At 37.4% G+C, this 25,736-nt stretch overlaps 1 protein-coding gene across 2 annotated transcripts in view; it reads right to left on the bottom strand.

The window, feature by feature from the left end:
* Positions 1-25,736, bottom strand: part of ARHGAP15 (Rho GTPase activating protein 15) — a 332,973-nt gene that overhangs the window by 117,142 nt on the left and 190,095 nt on the right. For both annotated transcript variants that reach the window (XM_051810345.1, XM_051810343.1), the window contains 2 exons: positions 22,191-22,313; positions 12,936-13,034 (listed from right to left, as the gene is read on the bottom strand). In XM_051810345.1, the coding sequence (XP_051666305.1) occupies positions 12,936-13,034; positions 22,191-22,313 (222 nt within the window). The remainder of the gene's footprint in view (positions 1-12,935; positions 13,035-22,190; positions 22,314-25,736) is intronic.

Below are 25,736 nucleotides of genomic sequence, written 5' to 3'. Positions count from 1 at the left end.
ACATGTGGGCAAACATAATCTTCAGCCAAAATGGGTAAGGAGTTTCCATTTTCTTGACTGTAGCATTTTTGGTTGCCAAAGAGATAGATTTTATCTATTTATTTATTTATTTATTTATTTTAATGATAGCTATTGGGATAGAAAGTTTAAGATATAGAACAGGGATATTCAGGATCGAAATTGAAAGCCACAAGACTCTTTCTTCCATAATATTTTGGTTTTAGATATAGTTGAACAGGTCAGATAGACCCAACACTCTTCTCTACGGCAGATTCATTCCTTTCTAACCTGACACTATGCTCTGCTCAACCTTAAATGTCTCAAGGTTATCTCCAGGACAAGGTCCTACCTGACCACCTGTGGGGATGTCCTCCAGCTGCTAAGCATCACTGGGGAAGGATGTCAACACAGAGTTTAACTGTTATAATTCAAAAATCTTTAAAGAAATATCAGCAAGGCACTTGGTAGCACTTGTTTTGTTGCATAACACAGAAGGCTGGATCTGTGTCTTGCAGTTAGAAATTAAACCATCTCTATTCTGGGTTTCTAATATAGGAATGTGCACAACCCTGCTCTAAAAACAGAGTTGGGGCTTTAATGTGGAGCTGGCAACAGTCTTTGCTTACTCATATTGCATTGTAGGCATCTATCTTTGCATTTACTTTTTATCTTCAAGTGGGAGAAAACATTTGAAAATTAGATTCTTTAGCCTAAGGCACACTATCAGACACCTTTGGGTGTTACAGTCCATGGCTGTGTGGAAAACCCAGGGGCTCTCTTGGGAGATAAGTATAACACAGCTATCTAACACCAACTTACTGAATTCTCAGCATGACATATCTGCCTAACATAAAAATGGGATAATACAAAGGTGTGTGTGTGTATGTACATACACAGATGACTTTTACTTCAGTAGTATTTTTCCTGGTGTACATTGCACACATTTAAAAACACAATAATGATGAAAACCATAGGATTCCAGTGAATGCTCTTACTCATTCTTTTGTGTGATGAATCTCCAGTCTAAGAAGTGAGTAAAATTCTCTTGTTTTTGCAAAATTCATATTTGGTGTTACGAAACAGTGACATTAAGCAGTACTATGTGAAACAACAGAGACATTAATTTTAATAGGACACAAAACTATTACGCTTACATATTTTTCCACTCTATTTTGCCATCTTAGCCGCAGGAATCTGCAGTTATATTTTTTTCCCCCCTGTCATTTCCACTATGCTTTCTTCCCCCAAACAGGTTTAGGTAACTGAAAAGCTTTTTTTTTTTTTTGCCTCCATTTATTTTGGGCAAAATCTGAACCATTACTAAAGAAACATTCAGCAAATGGTGTACCCAAGGTATCTACAGAAACAATGAAAATCCTGAATTGGATTTCAGAGTGATAAGTACTAAAACTTAGGAGACTAGTACATCCTTCATTGCTCTGACAGGAGCAATTGCTTAGTTTTCATGCCATGGTTTGACATGTATACCATGATATGCTACACTAAAATAGCACAAAACTTGCATGTGAATTGCTCAGGGACTCCCCAAAAGAGGTTGTTTAAGTATAGTCTGAAAAGGAACAAATTGCTTCTTACTTTGAAATATGCAAATTAAAAAATCTCAATGAAATACGAATAATAAAACTGAAACATAACTGAGACATGGAAGAAATACATAATAATATTGACTTCTCATAAGAAAAACTTTAGTTGCTGGCAATAAAATGCACTGGATATCTGTTAGCTGAATTTTGGCTTAAGTAAAAGCATAAATATGAGTATCATTTGATATTTTCATGGAAGATAATTGTTTTAAGATTTGAAGCTACGGGAAGAATTTTGATTTGAATCATTGTCTTTGTATCTTAATGCTGACTGTGACCTGGAATGATGTAAGGAAGGTAGAAATTCAATCTCATCCCTTTTACTAGGGTTCACATAGACCCTCTGGTATTCTGAGGGCTTGGAAAGACAAAATTGGCATACAGGGTTTTCCATATCTAATTTCCTTCCTTGGTGAAAATTCCCATAATTATTAATAACATTTACTATAGAGACATCCAAGACACTTGCAAAGTTTCTAGCAGAAACTTACTGTAAGCTGTGGACTTTGTGTTTTTAATGTATGATGTATCAGAATACAAAAATGCAACTGAAATACAGATAATAAAAGGCACTATTGTGAACCATTTCTAGTGTGCAAATTCAGATACTCTTCAAACATCCATATATCATGAGGCTTTGAAAATGTTCAAAAAATATTGTGATGGTAGCAGTGCTCCTGTGCACAAAGCTCTGTCACTGGATTAGTGCTGGTTATGACCAGAGATCAGCCACTCCTGCGAGGACAGTCCTGCAGGTCATGGATCAGGGCATTGAATAAAATGTTTTGTGAACTCCTCTGGTTTAGTGGTAAAGAAGGAAAACCTGTCTGCTTAAAGAGCACCCTTCCAGCACCTTCCACCTTCCTGTTTGGATTCAAGTCTGTCTTGCAGTTTATTTGGGCTGGAGAATTTGAATGATTTTGTTTTCAGTGGTCAGAGGAGACGCTCAGCTTGTTCAAAGTTAAGTTTATGGGCTAAGTGAAAACAGTTTTCAGTAGAGAAGGATGTATCTTATCTTTCTCCTAAGGTTTATTAAAAATATGTAACACCTGATAATTTAACACCAAATGAGTGGCTGCTAAATTTCCCCCTCTCTTTGTCTCTGTCTCACACACACAAACACAGGAATGCTTCTCTCCTGCCAAACTATGTGCCAAGATTTTGTTCACTTTAATCTCAATCATATGAGTTAGAGAACCATGAAACAAAGTTTCTACCGAGTATGCTGACAGATTTTTAGTTCTAGTGGCTCCACAGGGCATCACTACAAGTACACTCAGGAACTTTTCTCATTAAAGATTTCTGAGCTGATCCGTTTTCCATTTAAGTCGACATGAGCAGTATCAACATGAAGAACTCAACACTTGCTAACTGATACCATACACTCATCAAAATTATTTCATTTCTAAGTAAACAAAAAGCTGTGGTACCTCCAACACCATTGTGTGGTTGCTGCTGGCACGGGAAAGCCAGTTGGTGGCAGCTACTTTGGCGCGTTATGTCACGTAACAGCTCAGGGCTGACAAATCGGAACATATGGTTTGAAATATCGGGGGGAATTTTTCCTGGGGAGGTGGAGAAAAGGGGTATGGAATAGCCCTTGTCTTTTGAGGACTTTCTAATCTTCTGAGTGAAGGCATCTCAGAGAAGACCCTTGGTTTGGAGGGCTGCATGGTAATGTTGAGAACCACATTATCACCTGTAAGCGACCCATAATCTGGGCAACTGAACAAGTTCCTGTTCTTTGTTTTTAAACCCTGAGAGAAAATTTGTGTATTTACATCTTTTTGCAAATATATAAAGCTGAAGGCCCTAAAACAACAAAACACTGAGCCATTTCCTCAACTGTAAGGAACAACTATTGACCACAGAAAAGATCTGTTCAGATCCTTAAAGAGAAGTCTCCATTTGTCTCGATGGACAGAGGCTTGTATCAATAAAGCAGGAATTATAGGAAGAAATAGCCTGTATTCATCACAAAGCAGAATAAGCATGAGAAAGCAGTTTCTGATAGCAATATCTGTTTCTCATGAATTTTCTCATGAAATTTCAGTTATTTGAAATACATCACCTCTGACACCAAAAAAAAGATTGCATGAAGGAATCATGAGGAGAGATCTGGATCAGGCTGGCTGAAGCAGCTCAGGATCCAAGAGGTATGGTTCTGTTGTGTTATGAAACCAAATGCTCACATTTTGCTCTCATTCACATATATGTCATTCCTCCCAAACCAGGGAGCATTGTTTGAGCAAAGACAAAAAGAAGTCAGTTTGCTATATAATTACATCCATGATCCGTGTGGATCCTGGTTATAATAAAACAATCTTGCTGAGTGAATATACAACTGGAGACCTTTGAATTACTTGTTAGTTCCTTGGGGCTTTATCATGCAGGAACCAGTTTAGGGACAATTCTGTTACTAGATTGCAAACAAAATCAGTTTCATAACTTCAGAGGAGCAAAACAAGCTAAAAAATCTTCTCTTAAAGAAGGGAAAGCCTTGACATAAAGCCTCCTTTTTAAGCTGCCCTCCTCCTTTGCCCTGTGCCTTCCTCCTGTTGGTACAATTTCTCTCACTTAGGTATCAATCCCATTAGACTGCAGTATTATATGGTTAAAACATTGATGTAACACAAGCTGCTACAGCAAATAATTGAAGTAATAAAATACAACTGCAGTTATTTGCTCTCTTGAATTGCAGGCAGAAAAAAAAAAGGAAAGGGTTTGCTTTTTTTTAAACTGACCCCACAGTGTTGCATACAGACAGCAAAACTTTTTTAGAGTGTTTTCTTTTCTTGCTGTAAAACTTTTTTGAAAAAAATCGTCATGCAGTTGTAGTAACTTGGTTTTTTTTCCCACAGGAAAAACGATCAGTTTGCATTGTGGAATTATGCCTTCATAATTTTATTTTAAAAATATAACTTTATATTTAAGCGACAGAGATATTGAAAGAATCTGAAACTACACCTCTTTTTTTTTTCCTTTAAAGAAACTTGATGGACCTAGTGTGTGTGTGTGTGTGTGAGTGCACATCTCCTCCTGGCTAAGACTGATTTTGTCAAGTGTTAGCCCAAAGTGTTCTATTAATGGCTGAACTGTAAAGTCTGACTAAATGGGGTTTGCAGTGGAAATCCTGCCAGCTCCTTGCCTGTGTGTGTGCTGTACTAGGGCATAGAGCCTCACAGCCTTGCCTTATTCAGGAGGAAAAGAGAGGATTTTTGTCTCTGTCTCTTTACCTTTTTCATGGCTAGGAGGTGGATGCCCTCATGTGTGAGCTTCCCTGAATCTGCCTCTGACCAGGGGGTATGTCAGGACCTTCATTCTCTCTTTGGCACAGAGCAAGCAACACACACAGTGAGCTGGCTTTAAATTTCTCTAGACTTTTTGTTTCAGCGCGTACAAGTGTCAACTACTTGATTTACAAAGTGTATTAACATTATTTTAATATCTAGAAAACATTGTTTGATTCTTTTTTATTTCGTAGGTTAAGTGGTTTGTTTTATTTATTAAGCCTATTGAACAAGATTTTATGGAAAATTCAGAAGACAAAATGCCCTGTTTTCCTCTACATGTTCACAAATAGATATATTATACAATGCTAGAAAAAGGCAAAAGGCCAAACTCATCTCTGGTGTAATTCCAGTAAAAGCAATAAAATTACACAAGGCATGAATTTGGCCCAGGCACTGTAAATGTTACTCTGGTGCACACCGAGTGTCTGCTTGTTGTTACTGGCACAGCTTAAAATACAAATCCCCCTTTTTTTTTCATAGAAATGGATATATTTCTCTGGAACAGATTAATCAATGAACCAGGTATCAGGTAACTATGACAAAGACAACAACTGCTTCAAATGCCTGCCTGTTTTATGGCTTTTTCTTCTTCGAACTAACTTAGAGTCTCTCTTTTCCAATTTTTAAATAATTATATATTTATTCTCTTTTGTGTCTTGCCATTGCAAAGCTTTTATTCCTTTTTTTTTTCAGTTGGATTTTTTTTTTTTGCTGTTGTCTCCTTTTCTCTAATTTGTCTTGTATGCCCTTCCGTGATGTTTCCTGTTGACACTTCTTGATATTTTTTCTAACTCAGAATGTGGCTTTCTAGCAGACACAGAGGCCCCAGAGTGAATACCCTTCAGAGCCAACTCTGACTTGGACCTTGCACAACACTATTAACTGGCTCTTACTCTAAGAAAGGTGGCTATAGCGGGATTGCCTGAGCCTGAAGACAGAAATGGTTGAGGAAAGCTTGCCAACATGTTCGCACTGAATTCAACCGCTCTTAATTTCCACTCAAAAGAAGAATTTGAAAAAAAAAAAAAAAAGCACCAAACATTTTAAATCACAAACTTTTTCAAGGGCTTTTCTCAGAACTTTGTTGTTTTATATTGCATTCATCTGTATGTTTGAGTTTATGCTCGTTGGCCACTTTAAAGTAAACATAGTTCAATGCCCTCAGAAACAGATTTCTTCAGCCCATTAGAATTCCCTGAAAAAGGCTTTATCTGCTGAACTGCTGGATATTTTTGTGTGTGTGTAATTTTTTTTCTGTCAGTTTGTTTCCTTTTTTTTTCTTTTCTTTTACATTCAGTGCATATAAAGGTTGAGAGCAGAAGCCTCCTTGGAACAAGACAGAATCATAAAAGACTTCAGGAATCTCATCACAAGCTAAACAGTACAAATTGCACATTCTTCATGGAAGTATTAGCTTTTAGTGCGTGCCTGGATCCAAGCATAATAGATTATCCCAAAGTGGGAAAGAATGAACAGTACAAAATTAGCAGAACTGGGAGCTCAGATCATTTGGTGGAGCAACATGATCTCTGTACTTTCAGGGTACTGAATTCTAAAGCCACTGGAAACAGTATGTAAAATTACATCAGAGTAAGCAAGGAAGCATGTGTAGACCTGGGAGAATCAAAAAAGAGCTTGGAAAATACATTTCCAGAGGAAAATAAGAACTGAAGATCAGTGAATGAGCTTGTAGGAAACAAACTGCTATTCATAAGAATTTCTTGCTTTGAGGACAGAAAGATACGACAGAGGGAAAACATAAATAAAATACATTTCAGTGGTTGTTCAGTGGCCAAGTGCTGTTGGAGAATAATCCTGCACTCAGACAGAAATATAAAATGGCACAGAGTAGGTCAGTCTCCTGAGGTTTCCCTTCTTCTCAAGGAAGCCCTGCCAGAACAAATCCTTTATGCCACTGGCTGGTGGGTTTGGTCTAACCGTGCTGGGAGTAGCCCAGGAACACTGTGCATTTACTGGGAGCCCCAAGATGGTGGTGAACATACTCTGGCAGAACTACCCTGTACTTTCCTGCCTCCTCCCTCAGGTCCTTAGGAATGGGAATGAATTATTTTTGAGAACCAAACAGATAGAAATTGCTTAAGTTAAATACAACCCTGAGGAGCATGTTGCTGAACACAGATGTGATACTGAGGAGTACTGTAATGCATATAGGGATGGAGGTGGGTGGTGGAGTCCCCATCTCTGGAGGGATTTAAAAGCTGTGCAGATGTGGTACTTGGGGACATGGTTTAATGGTGGGCTTGGCAGTGCTGAGTTAATGGTTGGACTCAATGATCTTAGAGGCCTTTTCCCACCCAAACAATTCTGTAAGCTTCCAGGGATTTTGTACAGTGGTTATTAATCCATACCTTGGCTGCACATTCTGCCATCCTCAATGTTTTATAATCCACTAACTACACCATACCAAAGACAATGATCCCAGCATGGGAGTCATCAGCTTTAGAAGGTATTTGGGATTTTTTTTTTTTTTAAAATTATTCTACTGTGTTTTCCTCTATTAGAAAATGAGATTACATTAGACTGTTTTAAAAACTCATATTTTTCCTAGCTATATAAATATATTCACAATACTTTATATTTCTTAAAACTCATTTCCTCTTTGCTTAACTCCTTGAGATAAGTGAACTCTCCTCTGTGTAAACACTCTACCAGAATACTGACTACCTTTTAAGCGATATATGATTTAGAAGGTAATGAAATATCACTTTCTTTTTTCTTTTTTTTTTTTTTATTATAAATAGGTTTTAAAGTGCTTTTAGCTGCACTTTAGCTTTTAGATTAAGAGATAAAACTGATGAAAGGGACACAACCTTCTGTCACAGGGCAGCATGGCATTTGGGAGGTGAGGTAGTTTAAAATACCATTTTTATCTTCATTTCTCTCCATTGGGATGACTGTATTTCTTTTATACATCCCATAAGGTACTTTATCTTTGCCATAAAGGCATTTTCTTCCTTAAACACTGAATATTCTGCAGTATGAGACTGTGTGTCTGCATGTCTGCAATGATCTTATGCACAATCAAAGCACAGCTAAGGACGTTAAATTAATTAAAGACAAACTGAGTATTGGTTTTAGGTATTTTGGGGTGTCAAAATTTGGAAGCCTATGAGAAATCTGAATTTTTGAGAGCAAGCACTTAAAAATTCTTGCAAAATCATATCTTCTTAAATATTGCACATCCAGTCTTTAAGTGCCTAAAGGTCCCTTCTGAAGTCTCACTGGTCCTACCTCAGCAGATCAACTCCCCCCCAGGCCAAAAGCCCATACTCAGGAGTTTTTTTGTCACTGTTCTTATTTAACATGATTTGTTCACTGGGGCTCAGAGCAATGAAATCCAGTAAATAATACATTGGACAAACAGAGAAGATAACAAAAGGAAATAGTTAAGGTACTATAATAATTTTAGCCATTCTTTTTTCAGGTCACTATAATCTGCCCAAAGATAACTAATTGTTCAAAGTAAACATTCCACTCTGACCACAAAAGGAATCCATTACACAAACATATAATTCACAGTCATTTTTAGTGGGTTGTAAACAGTTTGGAATGAGCATAAAATGGGACAAAAATCAAAGTGAGCATTTAGAAATGAAAAAGTGTTTGCTACAAAAGGTCAGTCCCTTTACTTGGCAAACTATGTAGAAAAGCCTGGGAAAATGTTGAACACACAAGCAGTAAGGGAATTTTAAAGCCAACAACCTCCCTGTTTCTTTAAACAGACATCGGAACCTATAACTGGATCCTGTCAAACAAACGACAGCAAAAAAACATAACAGCTGCTAAGAAGTAAAGTTGAAAGATAAAGTTTTCTAAGCTAAGAACCTTCTCAGAAGTGGACTAAAGGTCTTTCTTAAATCTTTAAGCAAGGTTATGGATCCCAGGGTGGCTTTTAGGCATTGAATCAAATATGTAATTTTGTGTATCGTTCCTGTCAGAGCATCCTGTGCTCCAAGAAAAGCAACAGAAAACAGTATCTGCAACGTCCAGCTCTGAATGGGAACGGTACCTGCAATCATCAGCTTTGCTGGCTGCAGTGTCATTTTTCAAGTCATTTAGGTTGATTTGAGAACACTAACTTGGATTTGGGAATGGAGGGAGAAAATGAAGGATGTTTCAAAAGAGAGATGAAAGTTAAATTATATGTCCCTGGAGCATTAGGGATGTATTTCTTTACAAATCCTAAGCCACACTGGATACCCTCAATACGTTTCGGATACAGACTGCTCAGGGTGTTCATTTACTCTGTCATTAGACACACAGACAAATGATCTTCCCTGGAAAAGAGTTTAGTATCAGACTGTTTTCACACGATAAAACACTACTATGAGAAGTTCTGGATGGCACGTTGTTTAGGTACAACACAGACTGACATTTTAATTTTTTTTAATGCGTTCTACACATGCCGTTCACATATTAAAAAAAAAAAAAAAAAAGGCAAAAAAAGACAGCCAAGACTTTCAAAGGGTCATGGATAACAAAATAAATAGGCGACTCCAGAAACGACTGGGAAGAATATCTGGCCTAGAAACACCAAAAAGTCTTGCAATGGGCCCCACCCTTGGCAGGAGTGCTCAGCATGTGAGTTATAGTGCACTGGGAGGATTGTCCCAGGCTTTCCTCGCTGTACTGCTCAGCTCAGGGTTGGTGCTACCTGTCAGATGCTTCCCAGGGAGAAGAAGAAGGAGATTGAATACGGAATGAAATACGGGAATACAGACTGAAAAAGTCAGGTCAACAGATAGCCCCAGAAAAGCCTGAGGCCTACCCAAGGTAAGTAAGGACGGAAAATCAAAAGAAGACACTGAAAAACCAAGGAATATGCTCTTCCAGGAAAAATTTTCCCTTGAAGTCCCTAAGAAAGTAGAAAATGAAGAAATGCTGGAGATTTTTGAGTATCCACTGTATTACTTCAACTTGATTGCTGTATGGTACAGAATAATTCTCTTAGCCTCACTAGGTTACACCAAAGATATGGGAGATTTTTCTATTTAAGATTTTGCTTGAGATACCAAGGCTACAACACTCTTGGCCAAGATACTGTTGACTTCAGTGGTATAGGTCTGGATAGCTCAATAATTGGGACTAGAAGTTCATCAAAAATTGTGAATGAATAATTCAGTAATTATTATCAGTAATTCATAAGTACAGGAAGAATGAAGGGAAAAAAATGAGCTTGCTTAAAAAAAATAAAAATTAAATGTGACAATTGCCTTTCAAGTTTCCAGGAACAGGCACTTTTCTATTGCCTCTTTTTATTAAACTCCACTGTCAGCTCTGCAAGATGGCTGAGAAAATGGAGAAAGACCTTCTGCTTCTCGGTCCTACTTCAATAACTAAAAATACCAAAGGAGGCTGAAAAAAATGGAACTCACTCCATTTTTTTTTCACATTCACAAGTGAATCCTTGTTGAATAGATAAATATGCATTATGTTATGAGCTTTTTAGAGCAGAACTTATAAAGCACCCCTGTACTGAAATGGTGAAGAAGAAAAGTTGGGGATAAATGACCAAAATCTGATCTAAGTTAGAGCAGAATAGTAGTAGAATAAACATCCTTTTGATATTCATTTTAAAATAGTGTAACTAAAGAGGAAATCTTGCCAATGGTTAATGCCAACCTCCACATTTTTATTCTGTGGGAGAATATTGCTACAGTTGGCTATTGTGTGTAACCTCTTCTACACAGGAAAATGTACTAATTAATATGGTTTATTCAGATCCCTCCTAGACTCTATTTCTGTGCACAGTGATAATGCTTTAAAAATCAGAAAAACAAATAGAAAATCGGTAGGTGAATAATAATGAAATCCATGAGCTGATAACTAAGAACACAACCGTTCAGCGAAGTATGAATGTTTTGTAAGAAACATTTAGGGATGGTCTCTTAAGGTCTTTTTTTCCGAATAATCCTTTATCTTAAGCGAAGCACGCAAGTAACATTTTTGGTACAGTTACAGTGTGTAGATGATATATTTTCTAAATAGGAAAAAAAGCTTTTCTAGCCCAGCCAATATGCCAGCTGTACCGAGTATCTAGGCCATCTTACTAAGACTATGAAAGTAAACATACAGTTTTCATTAAATGTGCCTTTCCCATAATTGGTACATAAGTATTTCCCATGACTCTGCAGTTGAGTATCTTGGCTGGAGGCATATCTGGCCATTAAGAGGAGGGCTTCAGATCTGTTGAGTCTCAGCCATGCCGGGAGACTTGGCACCTCCACATACTGCTTCCTAATACCAACCCCGGTATAAAATGTCATCAGAAGCTTGCATAAACATTGGACTTAGCTTCACATAAATTACTGCTGTCCTGAGATAGTTTATGCCAGAACTTAGTAAAAACAACACTTTGGGTAAATAGAATGTGAGTAAATGCAAGCATCTTAATCCAAGAAAACGATAATAGAAAAAAACCCGCGTATCAAATATAAACTCATAAATATAGTGATAAAGTGAAATTTTTGTCTCATGCCATATGATTAGCTTCTATTTACATGTTAGACTAACTAAAAGGGGTAGAGTTCTCTAAGTCACAGCAAATTTGAAGGAAACACAAGAAAAACAATGCAATTCTCGTAAGGATGAACTCCTTTGAAGGAACAGTGATACGTTTAGTTTCTAATATGAATACTTTTTTGATAATCACACAGACAGTAAACATCTAACTATGTTTCTTGGATTTTTCTATTACAGTTCAGCAGTGCAGAAACCTCTGGCCTCACTTCTCCTGGGAGGAGTGGTCAGATACCACAAAACGTCTATGAAATATCCAACGCATCTTTTGGAGAATCTGTGCTGAGATCGTAACCAAGCAGTCCTTTAGGCATGTTCTGCACGGTGTGGCATTTTTACAATCTAATCTCTGCCTTTCCTTTTCGTGTTCTGAATTTCTCCTCACAATTCCTCCTCTATTAATAGTCACTTCACACATTTCTCCCCTTTCTTTATCCAGCCTCCAGCCTCCCTCCAAAAAAACCCAATGCTACTATCTCCCCCTACCGAACAATCTCCGATTTGTTTCAGTCTCTGACTTCCTGCCAATGATTCTGGGAGTAATAATATCCCAGTGCTCTCTTTGCTGTATAATTAAAGCATGAATTTCCCTGAGTTTGAAACTCCAGGGTAGTTTTATTGCACCTTTCACTATAAAACCAGGTAACAATGGCGGAATTAAAATAGCTTTTTTCCTTTGCGGATAACGCTCTAAGTATCTTTTTATTTTTCATGGGTTCTCTTGTTCTGAGACTCCAGTATATGGCAGTGACAATGGGTTCACCCAGCCTTATTCTGAAAATAAATTTTCTATCTTTTGCAAGATATATGTTTCCCCAGATCCCTGGAACAAGTTGTAAACTTGTAACAGATGGTGATGAAGCCTCACATTTTTATACAATACATTTTAAGATTCTGCATCTACCGCATGTACCTTCCAAAGAAAATGACCTTCAGTGAGAGAAGATACACTCTGCAGAGAGGAAGGCAGGCAACGGTGTTAAGTACATCTTTTTTATACTATAAAAATCCTTCTTATTAATCAAAACTTGTAATGAGGATGGATACTCATTCCAATAGTTTTATAATATCATGGCTTTTAAGAGAACTGTAAAAATTAGACACCTGCACTCATTAAAAAAAAAAAAAATGGCCACATCAGAATAACATTTATTTTGACTGAATGCAATTCAGGACTTAGGAAAAAGTATTGGCATTACACTCACCAGAGACTTCAGAATGAAAGTTACTGACATTTTATCGACATTTAGCATTTACTTACCCAGAGAAAGACTAAACCAACAACATGTCAAACAAAATATAAGGAATAATCAGCATCAACGGGTGCTATTAGTGTCTTATCATATAAAGAAAATGAAGATACAGAACGTGATATATTTCAGTTCATAACTATATTACGAATTGAACTGTCTTCCTGCCCTGGAAATCTGAGCAGAGTTATGAGGTAAAAGTTTAGATTACTATCAGAAAAAAAAGTATTAAATAATAAGGTACGCACCTCTTTTTTCAACAGCTTTTATGCACAGTCTTACAAACTGAGGGACTGTAGATTTCTCGTGCTCACAGACCAAGTGCAAATGGGAACCAAAAATTTGATCTAGATTTGGAAAACAAGAGGAAAATACATTAAGAGATATTATTAGTAGTGGGATTTTTGTCTCTTCTCAGCTTGCCTATTAATTTAAAACTCAGATATCGAAGATAGACAGGCAAAGTTGGAAGAAAATCCTTTTTGAGTCCTAGTGGTCATTAGCTTCTGCCACAGAACCAAATCCCTCAACATCTGCTGCTCACAGTGCTTGGATACTTCCCTCTGGATTCGAGTTTCAATTTCTACTTACACCATGACCTTGACCTTTTGAGGGCTTGGAGATCTCTGGACCTGCCATAAAAGATGTGGCCATATGTTTGGACTTGCCATAAAAAAATGAAGGCCTTTCTAGAGCCACAAATCCCTCACTTGTTGATTGCAAAATCCTACATGATATCAACTACTGGTCCAACCTAGAAACTCATCTTGTTGGGTGGCCTGTCTCTTCCACACATTTGGAAGTTCCATTTTTGCATGGAGTACCATAGAAGTGAAAGGGCTTCATTAAATTGCTTCATCAGGACTTAGTACCATTTCATCTCGTCTTTACAAAAGCTTTTTTTTTTTAATCATCAAATTAACTGCTAAAAAAAATAGAAGATACTAAATATCTTTGGATGAGGATTGCATCTTACACCAAGTCTAACTTTTGATTGGTGTTACTTCCTTCATGAATAAGCATTTAAACAGACAATGCTACCTTTTAGGTTTTATGATTTCAAAGTTTTGCTGAACTTTGTATGTTGATCTTGAAACGCATCTGTATGAGCAGGTTGAACTCTTCAGATTACTAATTAGCTCCCTCCACCTCATTTCCACTCTATATGTTTGAGAAATTATGAAAAGAGCAATCAGTAACGGGGACGATGTCAGCTAGAATCAGAATGAATCAAACAGATGAGAGGAACTACTCAATAGGAGGTAGTTAAATGTTGAAACAATAGGAGCGTACTGTCATCATTTATCCAGAGAGACAGTCTCCATATAGCATTTCAACAGAGTACTACAGTTTGTAAATTGGTGTAGAGGCTCTGAAAATTATTGTATAGATAGCTGGAGGGTGACAGCACAAGTCTGGGCTCTGCACAGCAAACCCAGCAGCAGCTCTTGCTCTCCTCTACAGCACCCATGGCACTGGGTGTTCCACCTATACTCACTCCCACCACCTTCCACCATAACCAGTTGGAGTGGTTCTTCCTCCCAGCAACACAACTTTTCCTCACTATGTTAGTGGGGAAAAACTGAGCAAAACTCTTATTTTTTTTTATTTCCCGCTTTGCAAGGAGCTTGGCTTTCCTATAATTAATCCCTCCTATTTCACACTCAGCTTAGGTTTCAAGAGCAACTCAGTTGCTTTTTCTTTCCTAATACCTCAGAGAAGGGAACACGACGACAGAAACAAGGTGGGGCGCAGGGGATGGTTTGGACTTCTCGAGATGTATCAGAGAAGTTTATTCCAACACCTCCCAGTGCGTGTGATCTGCATTCTGAGAGAGTACACCAAAGCCTGAATTTAAGTTAGTTGGAGTTTGGGCTGCAGAAGGGATGGAGGACTGGGTTCACAGAACTTCACCGAGGAAGGTTGTGTGCATGTGTGGCGTTAAGCATTAGCGAACAGTCTGTTACATGTTTTGGGGTTATGTTTCTGACAAAGCACAGTCTGGTTACATTTTCTTCATAAAACATTTATAGCTGCCTTCAGTGGTAATTATACTTACAGAGATTTATGATTAAAATGTACTAGCACTTCCTCTTTTGACATCTTAATTGTTTTTCAAAATTTTAGCAAAGACCTGTCAAATTCTTTGCATAATACGGAATGGTCTCCAATGTAAATTATGTTAAAAAGAAGTAAAAAAAATGTATCTTATTTGGTGGACAAAGACACTTGTAAACAATTTCAGAAGCAAAACAGGCAAAGAGCTGCACTGTGTTTAGATGGCAACATATGAAGATCTGAAACAAAATTAATGTTCAGCAGCTTCTCTTCTGTGTTATAAGCACTTTATAACCAACTTCCAGGATTATTTCACAGTTACTCTTTCAATCCCCTATATGCATACAGAATATTTGGTATTTCTGCGAGGAAATTTTGGAAAGGGTGAAAACAGTTTGGCAATTCTCACCTAGTCCATTACTTCATTTCTTGATGCAGATTCTATATATTGAGCAGAATATTTAACCTCATTCTGTATACCTTTCACTGTATGTATATAGTCATATCCTGTACCCTGCAGTTAAGCTTTAAATCACCTCTTCTTTAGAAAACAGGCACTCAGGGTTTTTGTCTCAGATGGAAGGGCAGCAAAACAGTATTAATTGTTCCTGGGCATCAAAACAGACTATGGTAAAACAACAGCACACAACTCCTTTGGAGGGTTTTTTTCCCCCCTTCTAGAAATTCATGGCTATTTATAAGTACATGATCCCATAAGTCATCCAAATACTGTCAATTCTGGGTAGTCCCGAACCACAAATTCTGCGACTCTCTCTAATCGATTGATTTTTTTTGCACATAAACATGGGAATGGCAGTAGTTACACTGCCATATTTACAATTGCAGAGGTCACAGGGATAGTTGAGGAAAACTCAGCTAATTCTTTGTGTGGTATTTCAGAAACAAGGAATTATAGGAATGGCAAATTGCTAACTTTTGTAAGCTAGATTTATGAGTAACTAAGATTGAAATATTATTTTCTTATTCTTTTATAGGTGTGTATATACATATATTTTAAAACTAGTTTAAAGAAAAACTATCCAGGACATTTATAAAAAGAAAAAAAAATAAGAAAAGCTCCTAAGGGGATAAGGAAAGCAAAAAAACCTTTGTTTGATTTATTTGAGATAAGGCCCTCCAAAACTTCATTTTTTATGACTTGAAAAAAGAGAGATGTACACAACACTCCTAACCTCTTGTTATGACAGTTTATGTTTCCTATCCAGCTTATTTAACTCAAATGCCTGGGAAATAGACACAATTACCACCTTATGGAATGCTACTTAACTTTAAATGCTCCCCTCTGAATAGAAATCCACTTTATCTTCTCAGAGTTATTCCAGTTTCTCAGGAATTATTTCCTCTATAGGCTCCTGAAATGCTCTTGTTTCATCATTTAAAAATTTAAACTAACAATTGTTCAGAAATATCTTTTATTAGAACAAAGGCAATTCCCATGCAGTGGATTCTGTTCACAAGAGCTCGTACAAAGGAGCTGCATACTATGCCCATATACAGCTTTAATCATTCACTCTTTCAGCTGTTATCAATTTAAAACCAATGAAACTCCCACACTGAGTCCATTTGAGCAGTCAATTTTAATATCTTGGGGCATCTGTAGTTATTCTGAATTGGCTGCAAAAGCAGAACTAACAAGTTAAGCTCTAACCATAAGTCTACATCAGGCTGGTAAACCATACATCAAACGCCGACAGTTAGTCAATACTGTTGTATGAAAAACCAACAAGCATTTTTAAGAAGAGCAATATATTCATAATATGTTTGGTGGTATGGTTTACATTATACATCCCTCCTATCTGCACACTAAAAATTTGGTAGAAGATGGTGGGGCGTGTGACAGCTTTGCACATGGATATAAAACCAGACACCAGAAGAGTAGGGAATGGACATTCACAAGTTGTATAATATAAAATGATGATTACAGCTGCAATGAATTGGCCATTCTGGGGAGCTTCAAGTTTTCCCTGAGCCTGACAGAACTACTTTTTTTTTTTTTTTTTTTGAGTAGCTCTTGCAGGCTGCAGCAAAGCCACTAATCCTGAGCTGCAGAAATCTCGACTATGGGAGACAATACTTCTGGAAGAGAAACAATTAAAACAAAATCACTGAAGCCACATCCTCACTGAGAATGTCATTGTTTAACTGTTTTGGATGTACATGGATGAGATGTGGCCACACTTGGAAGGAACTCATATTTCAGTGTTTTTTATTAAAAAAAAAAACAGGGAAGGGCATGCCTAATACTCCCATTTCTCAGGGAGAAGTTTAAATTCTGACATGAGAGGAGGCAATGTAATGGTACAATGCCCAAGTTTTTAGAAACATGAATTATATCTATGTAATCTCGTGTCTTTCAGGAACTGAATTAACTCTGCTACATCTGGATTTGAGCTGCTGGACTACCAGAGCTCTGTATCAACATCCAAGTTGTTTGTTTTCTTTGTATCTCTTTGAATGTTGGGAGGGAAAAGACGGAAGGAGAACGAAAAGACAAAATAATAGAGGAATGTACAGAGAGAGGAATGGGACAGTAGGAAGAACAACAGAGAATTTTTGGATGGGGAAGTGATGCATTTGGGGCCATATTCTGAAAGGTGACTTCTAGCTGCTTGATCTCTAGAGTCAGACACATTAAGTCAGACATTGAAGTGACGCTGATCCCAGACTGGGGCTCCAAATAATGCCATGACACTTTTACAATAAGTGGGGCAGGTCCTCAGCTGACTGAAGTCGGTGAGGTTGTCAATGGAGCTCCCCTGATTTATGCATACTGGGAATCTTGCCAGTCCTTTTAACTTGGAGATTTATTATATATGGCTGATCTGTGGTGGTCATCAATTTTAAAAAAATTATATTTGTGAACAGTTACTATTAAGTGGCATATGAGTTGCCAGATTTGTTTCACATTCTCAGAGAAAGGGAAAATAGTGCTATAGACACAGGTCTCTCTTAAGAAATTCTGGTGTTTTACTTGGGATAAGAGCTCATTTGAATTCAAAGAGAGTGCGCCTGCTGTAGTTCTCAAAACAGGTCTCCAAAAATGAGATATTTACTCTCAGACACATGATGTGACTCTTGGGGATGGTCCTGTGCAGGGCTAAGGGTTGGACTCAATGATCCTTGTGGGTCCCTTCCAGCTCAGCCTATTCTATGTTTCTGTGATTTTGTGATTTCTGAGCATCATGTCAAAGGAACAAATCACTTTGTCCACAGGGTTTGGGTAAAGTATTTCCAAATGTCCCTGTCAAAGAAAGAAATACCCTTGTGACCCATTGTCCCTGGGAGTCAAAGGAAACATTTCCTAACTTTCCCTGAGTTATGATGGGCACCAGATCGCTTGCAAAATTCCTTCATAACCCACAAGAATTACAGAACACACCAAAGGTAGGTCTTAATCTGCTCTTTTGGACTTCTCATGAGCGTTTCACTCATTACATTGAACCACTCCAAGGTCCATTGAAACATATGATGAAATGAAGACATTTTCCCTTGCCTGGAAATGAAATGGTTGGTGATCTCTGTGCTGCGATCTGCACAACCACCAACATATGCTGAGCCCTGTTCTATAGGCTATCAAGCCAAATCACAGCTAGTTCCTTTCACTAGCAATTGAGTGGCTTTTATTTTCATCTTGAAACAGTTGTAACCATTCCAATTCTTATGCTGTTTTGGTTTTTGCCTTCGCTTAGCTTATGAAATAAATTCAGTGAGGTTCCTTCAGTGTCTAGCATTTGGGAAAAAAAGATCCACCCTAAAAAAATAAAAACCAAATAAATTTCTTGCCAGCTGCATAGCTTCATTTTCCTCATTTCCCACAGTGTCATTTATGTTAAGTTGTTGCTCATCCTTTTTTTACTGTTTACTGAGAATGTATTTTCTGATAGTCTTTTACCAACACAACCACCATAGCTTTAAAATCACAGTTCCACAGAAGTTTTTTTCCTTTGTTGGACCAGAAAGCCTCAGAAATCAGGAAGTTAGCAGGCCAATATCAAGTTGAAGGTTGGCAATTCATTTTGGGTAATATTAAATCATGACAAAGCTCAAACATAAAGATCAAAGTTCAATTATAGACTATAAAGTCGCTTTAAAAGAGAAGATTTATATATTATTTTTCTAGCATATTAGTGCAGATTCTGTAAATTCTGAGAATATTTCAATCCTGAGGAACCAAGGACCTCTGCCCTAGAGTATAAATTTGAACAGTTATTCTCAAAATAACGCTGTTAAAATGGCAGACAGGGAACATGCCTCTTATTTACTATTTCTAGGTTATGTGCACGTGTATATATATCTGAACATAAGTGTGCACAGAGACACAAACACATTACACAAAGATCCTGCATTACATATCATCCCAAAAATTATTCAAAACGTTTCTAGACCAAAGATATTTTGTGTAAGCATGAGTGAGGTGGAATGAGGACTGATGATATTCATTAGAGCTCTTGCTGGAGCATGAAAAGCCCCAGTCACCAGCCCATCGCAATGAATGGAGCCAACGTGCTGTTTCCAGCTTCCTTTACTCAAAGAAGTAGAAAGCAAATGGGACAACAACGACAAAAATAACTTTTTGTCATGTAAAGTGTCGGCACATCTTCATTTTCAGACCAACATGTAACTATCATTTACCCATTGGTCTGCTACACTCCCTTGTCTGATTGCTATCCTCGTTATTAGTCTCATTTGTTAACTCCCTACTTTACTTTCTACATGGGCGTTTGCTACACTTTACATCAGCAAAGTTTGGTTAAGAGTTAAATGACAATCACGTAATTTCTAGATTTCCTGATAACACTGTTGGCAGAACAAAATACCCCAGGAGATCAAACTGCTATTTAATTTTGAAGCCTGTATTCCCAAATTTGGTTAATGTGGAGAAATGTGTCGAGTCTCCTGGCCAAGTGTGCACACATCAGCGACTAACAGAGCACAGAACTGTGTCTGAGTGAACTTACCACCTTAAAATATATTTACTCATGACTATAATTTACGTGTTAAATTTATTGGAGTTTTGGTTCCAATGTGACATACAATGTGAAAAATCAATATAGATTTGAGAGCTTTATAGTGCCCCTGGCAAATATGAATAGCACTTGATGAAAAGTGAAGGTTCTCACGGCACCTACAGTGCCACTGCATTGGAGTAATTAACACCACACGCTTCACAGATATTTATATCAATTCTTCACCAGCACACAGAACAGCTCTTTGTCAGGAATTTGGTACCAAGATGTCCTGCAAGGCTTTATACACACTTTTATTACGAGCCCCTATTTTAAGGGATTTACAATTCTGACAGAAGTATTTCCCTGTGGGATAAAAGTTCGTAGGCATGTTCTCAGAGCTGGAGGAATTTTTTTCCTGTAAAAATTGGTTAACATTTTTTTCCCTTAAGAAAAGAGCAAATAAATAGTTCTGAGAGGTTTCTGCAACCATTTAAGTCACCTTTAGAAAAATAAATAGATGCATCTTATAATACAAAATTCGGCAAGCTTTTCATTTAGTAATCTGGGCGGTTGCATTTTGCGATTTAAAAATATTCTAATGTGAGCCTAAAAATTAACATTTAAAAGTGGTCTCTGCATAAGCACTGCAACTGCATTTTCATAACATTTTAACAGATTAAGGGATAAACTCTGGTGAAGACAATGAAGGAACCTTATCAAATGAGCATTTCACATAGACTTACCGTAGATTGGAATTAAGCCGTGCTAACGAATCCTGCCTCATTTGCATGGCCAAAACCTAATCCTAATGAAACTTCATGGTAGATAACTAACATGTTTTCTTCATGGCAACATTAGTTTGGTCATAGAACTGTGCGGGGTACTGATTCTGAATTACTGTGTCACAAATCACACGTCTATGTTATCCCTGGAAGAGTATCCCAGGTAGAACGAAGCTGTGTTTATGAATCAAGAGCTTAATGCAACTGTAGCCAAAACCAAATTCATCTGGCTTTCCTAGAGAAATGTATTAGAGGGTGGATTTGAGCTATGCTAATGAATCTGGATTTGTTAGCAGGGATCACATCTGATCCCTATGTAACACCACAGGAGATTCATCAGCCACACTTTATTAAACTAAAAAACTCCCAGCCCTTAAATCCAGAAATTAAAAGACTATGAATTACTCCTTTATTACTGTAATAACTGAAACAAACTAACATGATGCATTCAAATCCCACCCTCAACTCACAAAGTACTTCAAGGAGGCAAAACTCTGATGTGTTGAAATCAGATACTATGAAGGTGTAAGTACAGACCCTGAAAGTTTGGTGTGTGTGTGTGCACACCTCACACACTCATATTGGTGCATAAATGACATTTTTTTCAAGGTTTCTGTGGCAGTTAGAAGCAGAACTTCATCATTAAGGCACATCATGGTTTCATTTAATGAAGATTTCCTTAGAGTAAACAACACTGCACTGAGCATCTCTGCATGTATCTAAAACATAAGAACTTAATTCATCAAATCTTCTTCTCTTCAGACGTGGGCCCAGCTGGTGTTTAACCCTTGTGGCTGCTTTAGCTTATGCTGGCTAGGGTCAATCTCTTGGCTCAGGACAGACAAGTTTAATACACACTAGCAACACCCCTTGCCATTTTTGACACACCACTGGAAAACTCACCCTGGAGATTGACAGGGGCTGCTGGCAAAATGCCTCTTTCTAGTCAATTTGCATGTGCAGTTGTGGGTTTCACACATAATAATTTGGGAGTGCATAAATTTTTCAAGCATTGCTCCAGACAATATTTGAAAACATGACTTTACTGGAATATTAGTGGTCAAAATGCTACTGCCTTCAACTAGCAGCTTCTTAGCAAAACACTTCTTGCATAAACTAACAAACACGTTTTATCAGAGAAACAATTTTTTAAGGATATGTGTAAGTGATGGCTGACCAACTTAGCAAGAAATTGGAATAGGAAAAAACCCCACATATTCAAAGCACTTATTCGCTGACATGTATTTTAAATTGTTAAAAATGGATCTTGTTGGTGAGTTAGAAAAATAATGAGAGAAGACAGCAGAAAGTATTCCAACAAATTAGTCAGCACAGCATCTGAAGTTCCTATTTTGGGTTCTAAAATATAAACTATCTCAGTATATTTTCTTAAAAAGAAGTGGAGTTGTGCAGCATGTTGATTTGCATTGTGCATGGTGTCAAATGGAGAGGCTTCTGCTGTTTGCACACCAAAGCAGAAAAATTGAAGCAGCAGTCCGGTATCACAGAGATGGATGTAATCACACATTGATTTTTTATCTGTATAGCTCAGAAGTGTAAGTTTTATGAGATACAGCAACAAATCCATATCTAAGAAGTGTTTGTCCAATGCGCTTATTCATCTGAGAGTCAGATGACCATTTGTGGATTGTTAATTTTTATGCCCCCAAAAAGTACGTAAGACCAGACACACCTTTAATAAGTCCCTTTTCTTGCAATGTTTTCAAGGAGGGTCTTCGGGAGATGAACTTCTTTAATCTGCTTTTAACTCGGTTTCTGTCATTTGTGTCAGAGGCACTGTAGTTCAGCCTGAAAACTGAAGGAAATCAGAAGAAAAAGCTTGAGTGAAACAATATTTCTGAACTAATAGTAGTTTGCTCAAGTATCCTTAGGAAATAGTGGCCATAAGCACCCCAGTAAAATCAAAATCATGCGGTAGGTCAGCAGTGGAGCTGGTTGGACATTGTAACCCATCTGATTAATACTTTTGTGAATAAACATGATGAGTTCACTCTGCCGGTCCTGCACGGAGCCCTGTTATTTATTGCCCATAAGTATTTGGATGGAGACCAGTTTACTCATGAAACGTTCACGAATCCCACAAGTTTCACATGGATGAATTCTCTGCTAAAACTCTGGACTCCAAGTGTGCTACGCACTATTAGCTGTGTACTACTTGTTATGAGAAAGGATGGATGGTTAGACCACTAGTGAAGGACTGAATTTTCTTGCCAAGATGGATTAAGAGTTATATATATATTTAATGCAGTTACAGAAAACATGGCTATCCGCCATGAAATGTGTGCAAGATGCATTAATTTATGGAAAGAAAAGTATTCCCGTCCTAATGATTATATTTTATTGTATTTAAGCATTTACCAAGCTGAGAAACATTTTGAGCTCAATTTATTTCTGCTCTGTGTCAAAAAGACATAGAATCCAGTTGCAGAAAATCCCCTGGAGGAAGTTTGAAAGGCATAAATTTAACTTCTTCTCTGCTGAGGTGCTTACAGGGCACCATGATAGATATCAAAATAGGCCGTATTAGTAGGGAGGAGAAGCTTGGCATGCTCCAGAAGCTGAAGTGATGCCATGGAAAGACCTTTTCCAAAGTTTTCTCTGAACAAGTAGGTTTTTAAAGATTTCTAACAAATCACCTGAGACTCACCACCCTTGAATAACTCTTGTTCAGTGTCCTGAGCTCTCTCACCCTGCAACTTCCCCCAAATGCTGAGCAGGCTAATGCAGAAATCTACAAACTCCCTTGGCAAGAGCCTTCAGCTGAGAGGGGGGTGGTTTCTGATTTCTGTGGGAAGAACAGCTTTCCATCTTCTCTTGTAAATCAATTAACAGATCTATCAATGAATCAATCCACCCAAATACAATATTCTCCACAAGGTGAGCTCGCATGAGGTGGTCCATTGTCGCTTTGACAGAATATCTAAATAGTACCCTGGATAATTTAGCTGCAGTTACAGAGATGCTCCCTGATCTCCCCACCCAGAATGAATCTCCTCTATAATACATTGATATCCATATAGAGGATCCAAGCAAAGAGAGAAAGCAAAATTAAAAGTATGATCATTATTATCATTCTATGTTTTTATCAAGGTGTTTTTCATTAGTTATAAACAAAACCAGAACGTTTAAAGGTGCACAATTATAAAACAATGGCAAGCTAAAATAACTGGTTAAGCAATAGCAACAACCCTGGAATATTGTGGTTTACATTACAAATCTGATTTTAACAGCCAAACTTATAAAATGGTTTATGCTTTGCTGTTGTCAAGGGAGAAAAACTTGCCAAATTGTTCATTTTAAGTAAATAGAACATAGCCAATTAAGGAAAGCAATATTTAAACACATGCCTATGATGATCAGAGCATAGTTTGCTTCTGATTTCACTACTGATTTTAACAGAAGAGTGCTCCATTTTCCCACAGCACTAAAATGACCCCACACATACTTCCACAAACTAGTAATCACACAGGACAAATAAAAGGACACTTTACTGGAAAATACATGGTTTGGTACAATAATCCATCACTTATGAAAACTAGAATTCACATTTTTTAATGGTAGCATTCTTGGAGTGATGTATCATAGAATATAAAGATTAGCATTCAATTGATGGTTGGTGCTTTTTTAACATTATAGCGGAGGACTTTTTGTTCAAAATTGAGCAATCCTTGGCAGGGACAAGCTAAAATTCCAAGTCACTTGGCTGTGCTATAAAAAGAACAACAAATGGATGTTTCTAATTCTACATCTTAATGGTACTTTGAAACAGTGAGTTGTATTTAGTTTGGGGTCTCTTTTGCTGCTCAGGGTCACTCTGTCTGTAGCGATTCATACCTAGGTTGGCTTTTTCCTGAATTATAGTGGTGCTTCCTCAAATGATGCAAATGATGCAGCAGTGAAAATAGCACTTCAGATGCCTGTCACTTTTCCCATTCTGTGGAACTCTGAAGCATTTTATGCCCACTTGAACTTCATATTTAACTCTGAGTCTAAACCAGATTAGTTAAGATGTTCCAACTGAAGTGCACACTGTCGTAATGTGAAGGGTAGGACAGCAGGGGAAGATCCCTCTCTTTAGAAAGACATTAACCTAGCTGGAAGTTTTATACCTGAAACAGCAATTATGGTGTTAAAACTACATCTAGAGGTAGGAATAATTATTGTCATGGATAACTTTGTTTGTACTATGTTGAGCTATACAGCACATAGTTCAAAACAACAGCAAAGCTAAAGTCGATGAATTTCTCATTTTATTCTATTAAATACATGTGAGTCACAAGAGAAAAACTCCAAGACTCCCAGAAATTCAAGGGTTCAGATAGCATGTTCCAAAACCAAGCTTAGCCAGAAATATTCTTGTTGGGATCTCACTTAGAAATATTCCTTCTCTTGCCAAACCATTCTTCTCGCGATATCCCCACGTTAAAATGGCTTTGCTATTACATTTGGAAATACAAAAAAGACCAACCGTTACTTCCAAGAGAAAAAAATAAAATAAAATAAAAAATCCCTCAAAAATTACAATAAATATTTCTTTTAATACCTTCCCTTTTAAATTTCAGGTTCTGGATTAGGCCACGAGTATCTTTCATGAAGAAGAGCTGGCAAATGTCAAACAACATAAAAAAGTGGAAGGCAGTTCCATACAGAAGTAAAAGGACCTAAGTATAAAATAATTATAAATTTCTCCTGCCAGTGCAAGTGCATCAAGGACACTTCTATCCAGCAGCAAAAATGTAACCTGAATATCTTCTGACTTTCATGTTTGGCTGGTAATAAGTTGAACCCTTAGATTTAGAAAAGCATTTCTGACGACTTTTGGCACTTTCTTAGGTCTCTATTTATTACACAAGTGGGAAAGGTATTGAAGCACAAATGAAAAAGTGGCAAGATCTTTTCCTCAATTTTCAAGATACACCGAAGCAAAACAGCTTATCACATTAGGGAATTCAAATTGGGTACAAAAAGAAAATAGTATAAACATGTTTTTAGGACGAAAAGAAAGGACACATCTTTGGCCCTTAATATTGGATAGCAATGTAATAACATTCACTGAACTGGGGGAGATAACTGTGAGTTAAATTCTCTGAAAAAAAATCGCGCCAAGAAATAGCTGGACTGTCTTTTTTTCTGCCCTATATAAATCTTCTGAATACTTACTGAAATAGAGTCTTAGTATTCTTAACAACATATAAATAACAGAAGTATCACATAGAAG

This window comes from Manacus candei, unplaced genomic scaffold (genome assembly GCF_025592945.1).
Source record: "Manacus candei isolate 608988 ecotype Guabito, Panama unplaced genomic scaffold, ASM2559294v1 h1tg000077l, whole genome shotgun sequence".
NCBI lineage: Eukaryota > Metazoa > Chordata > Aves > Passeriformes > Pipridae > Manacus > Manacus candei.
Note: the sequence above shows the minus strand (reverse complement) of the source record. Positions and strands in the feature narration are given on the sequence as shown.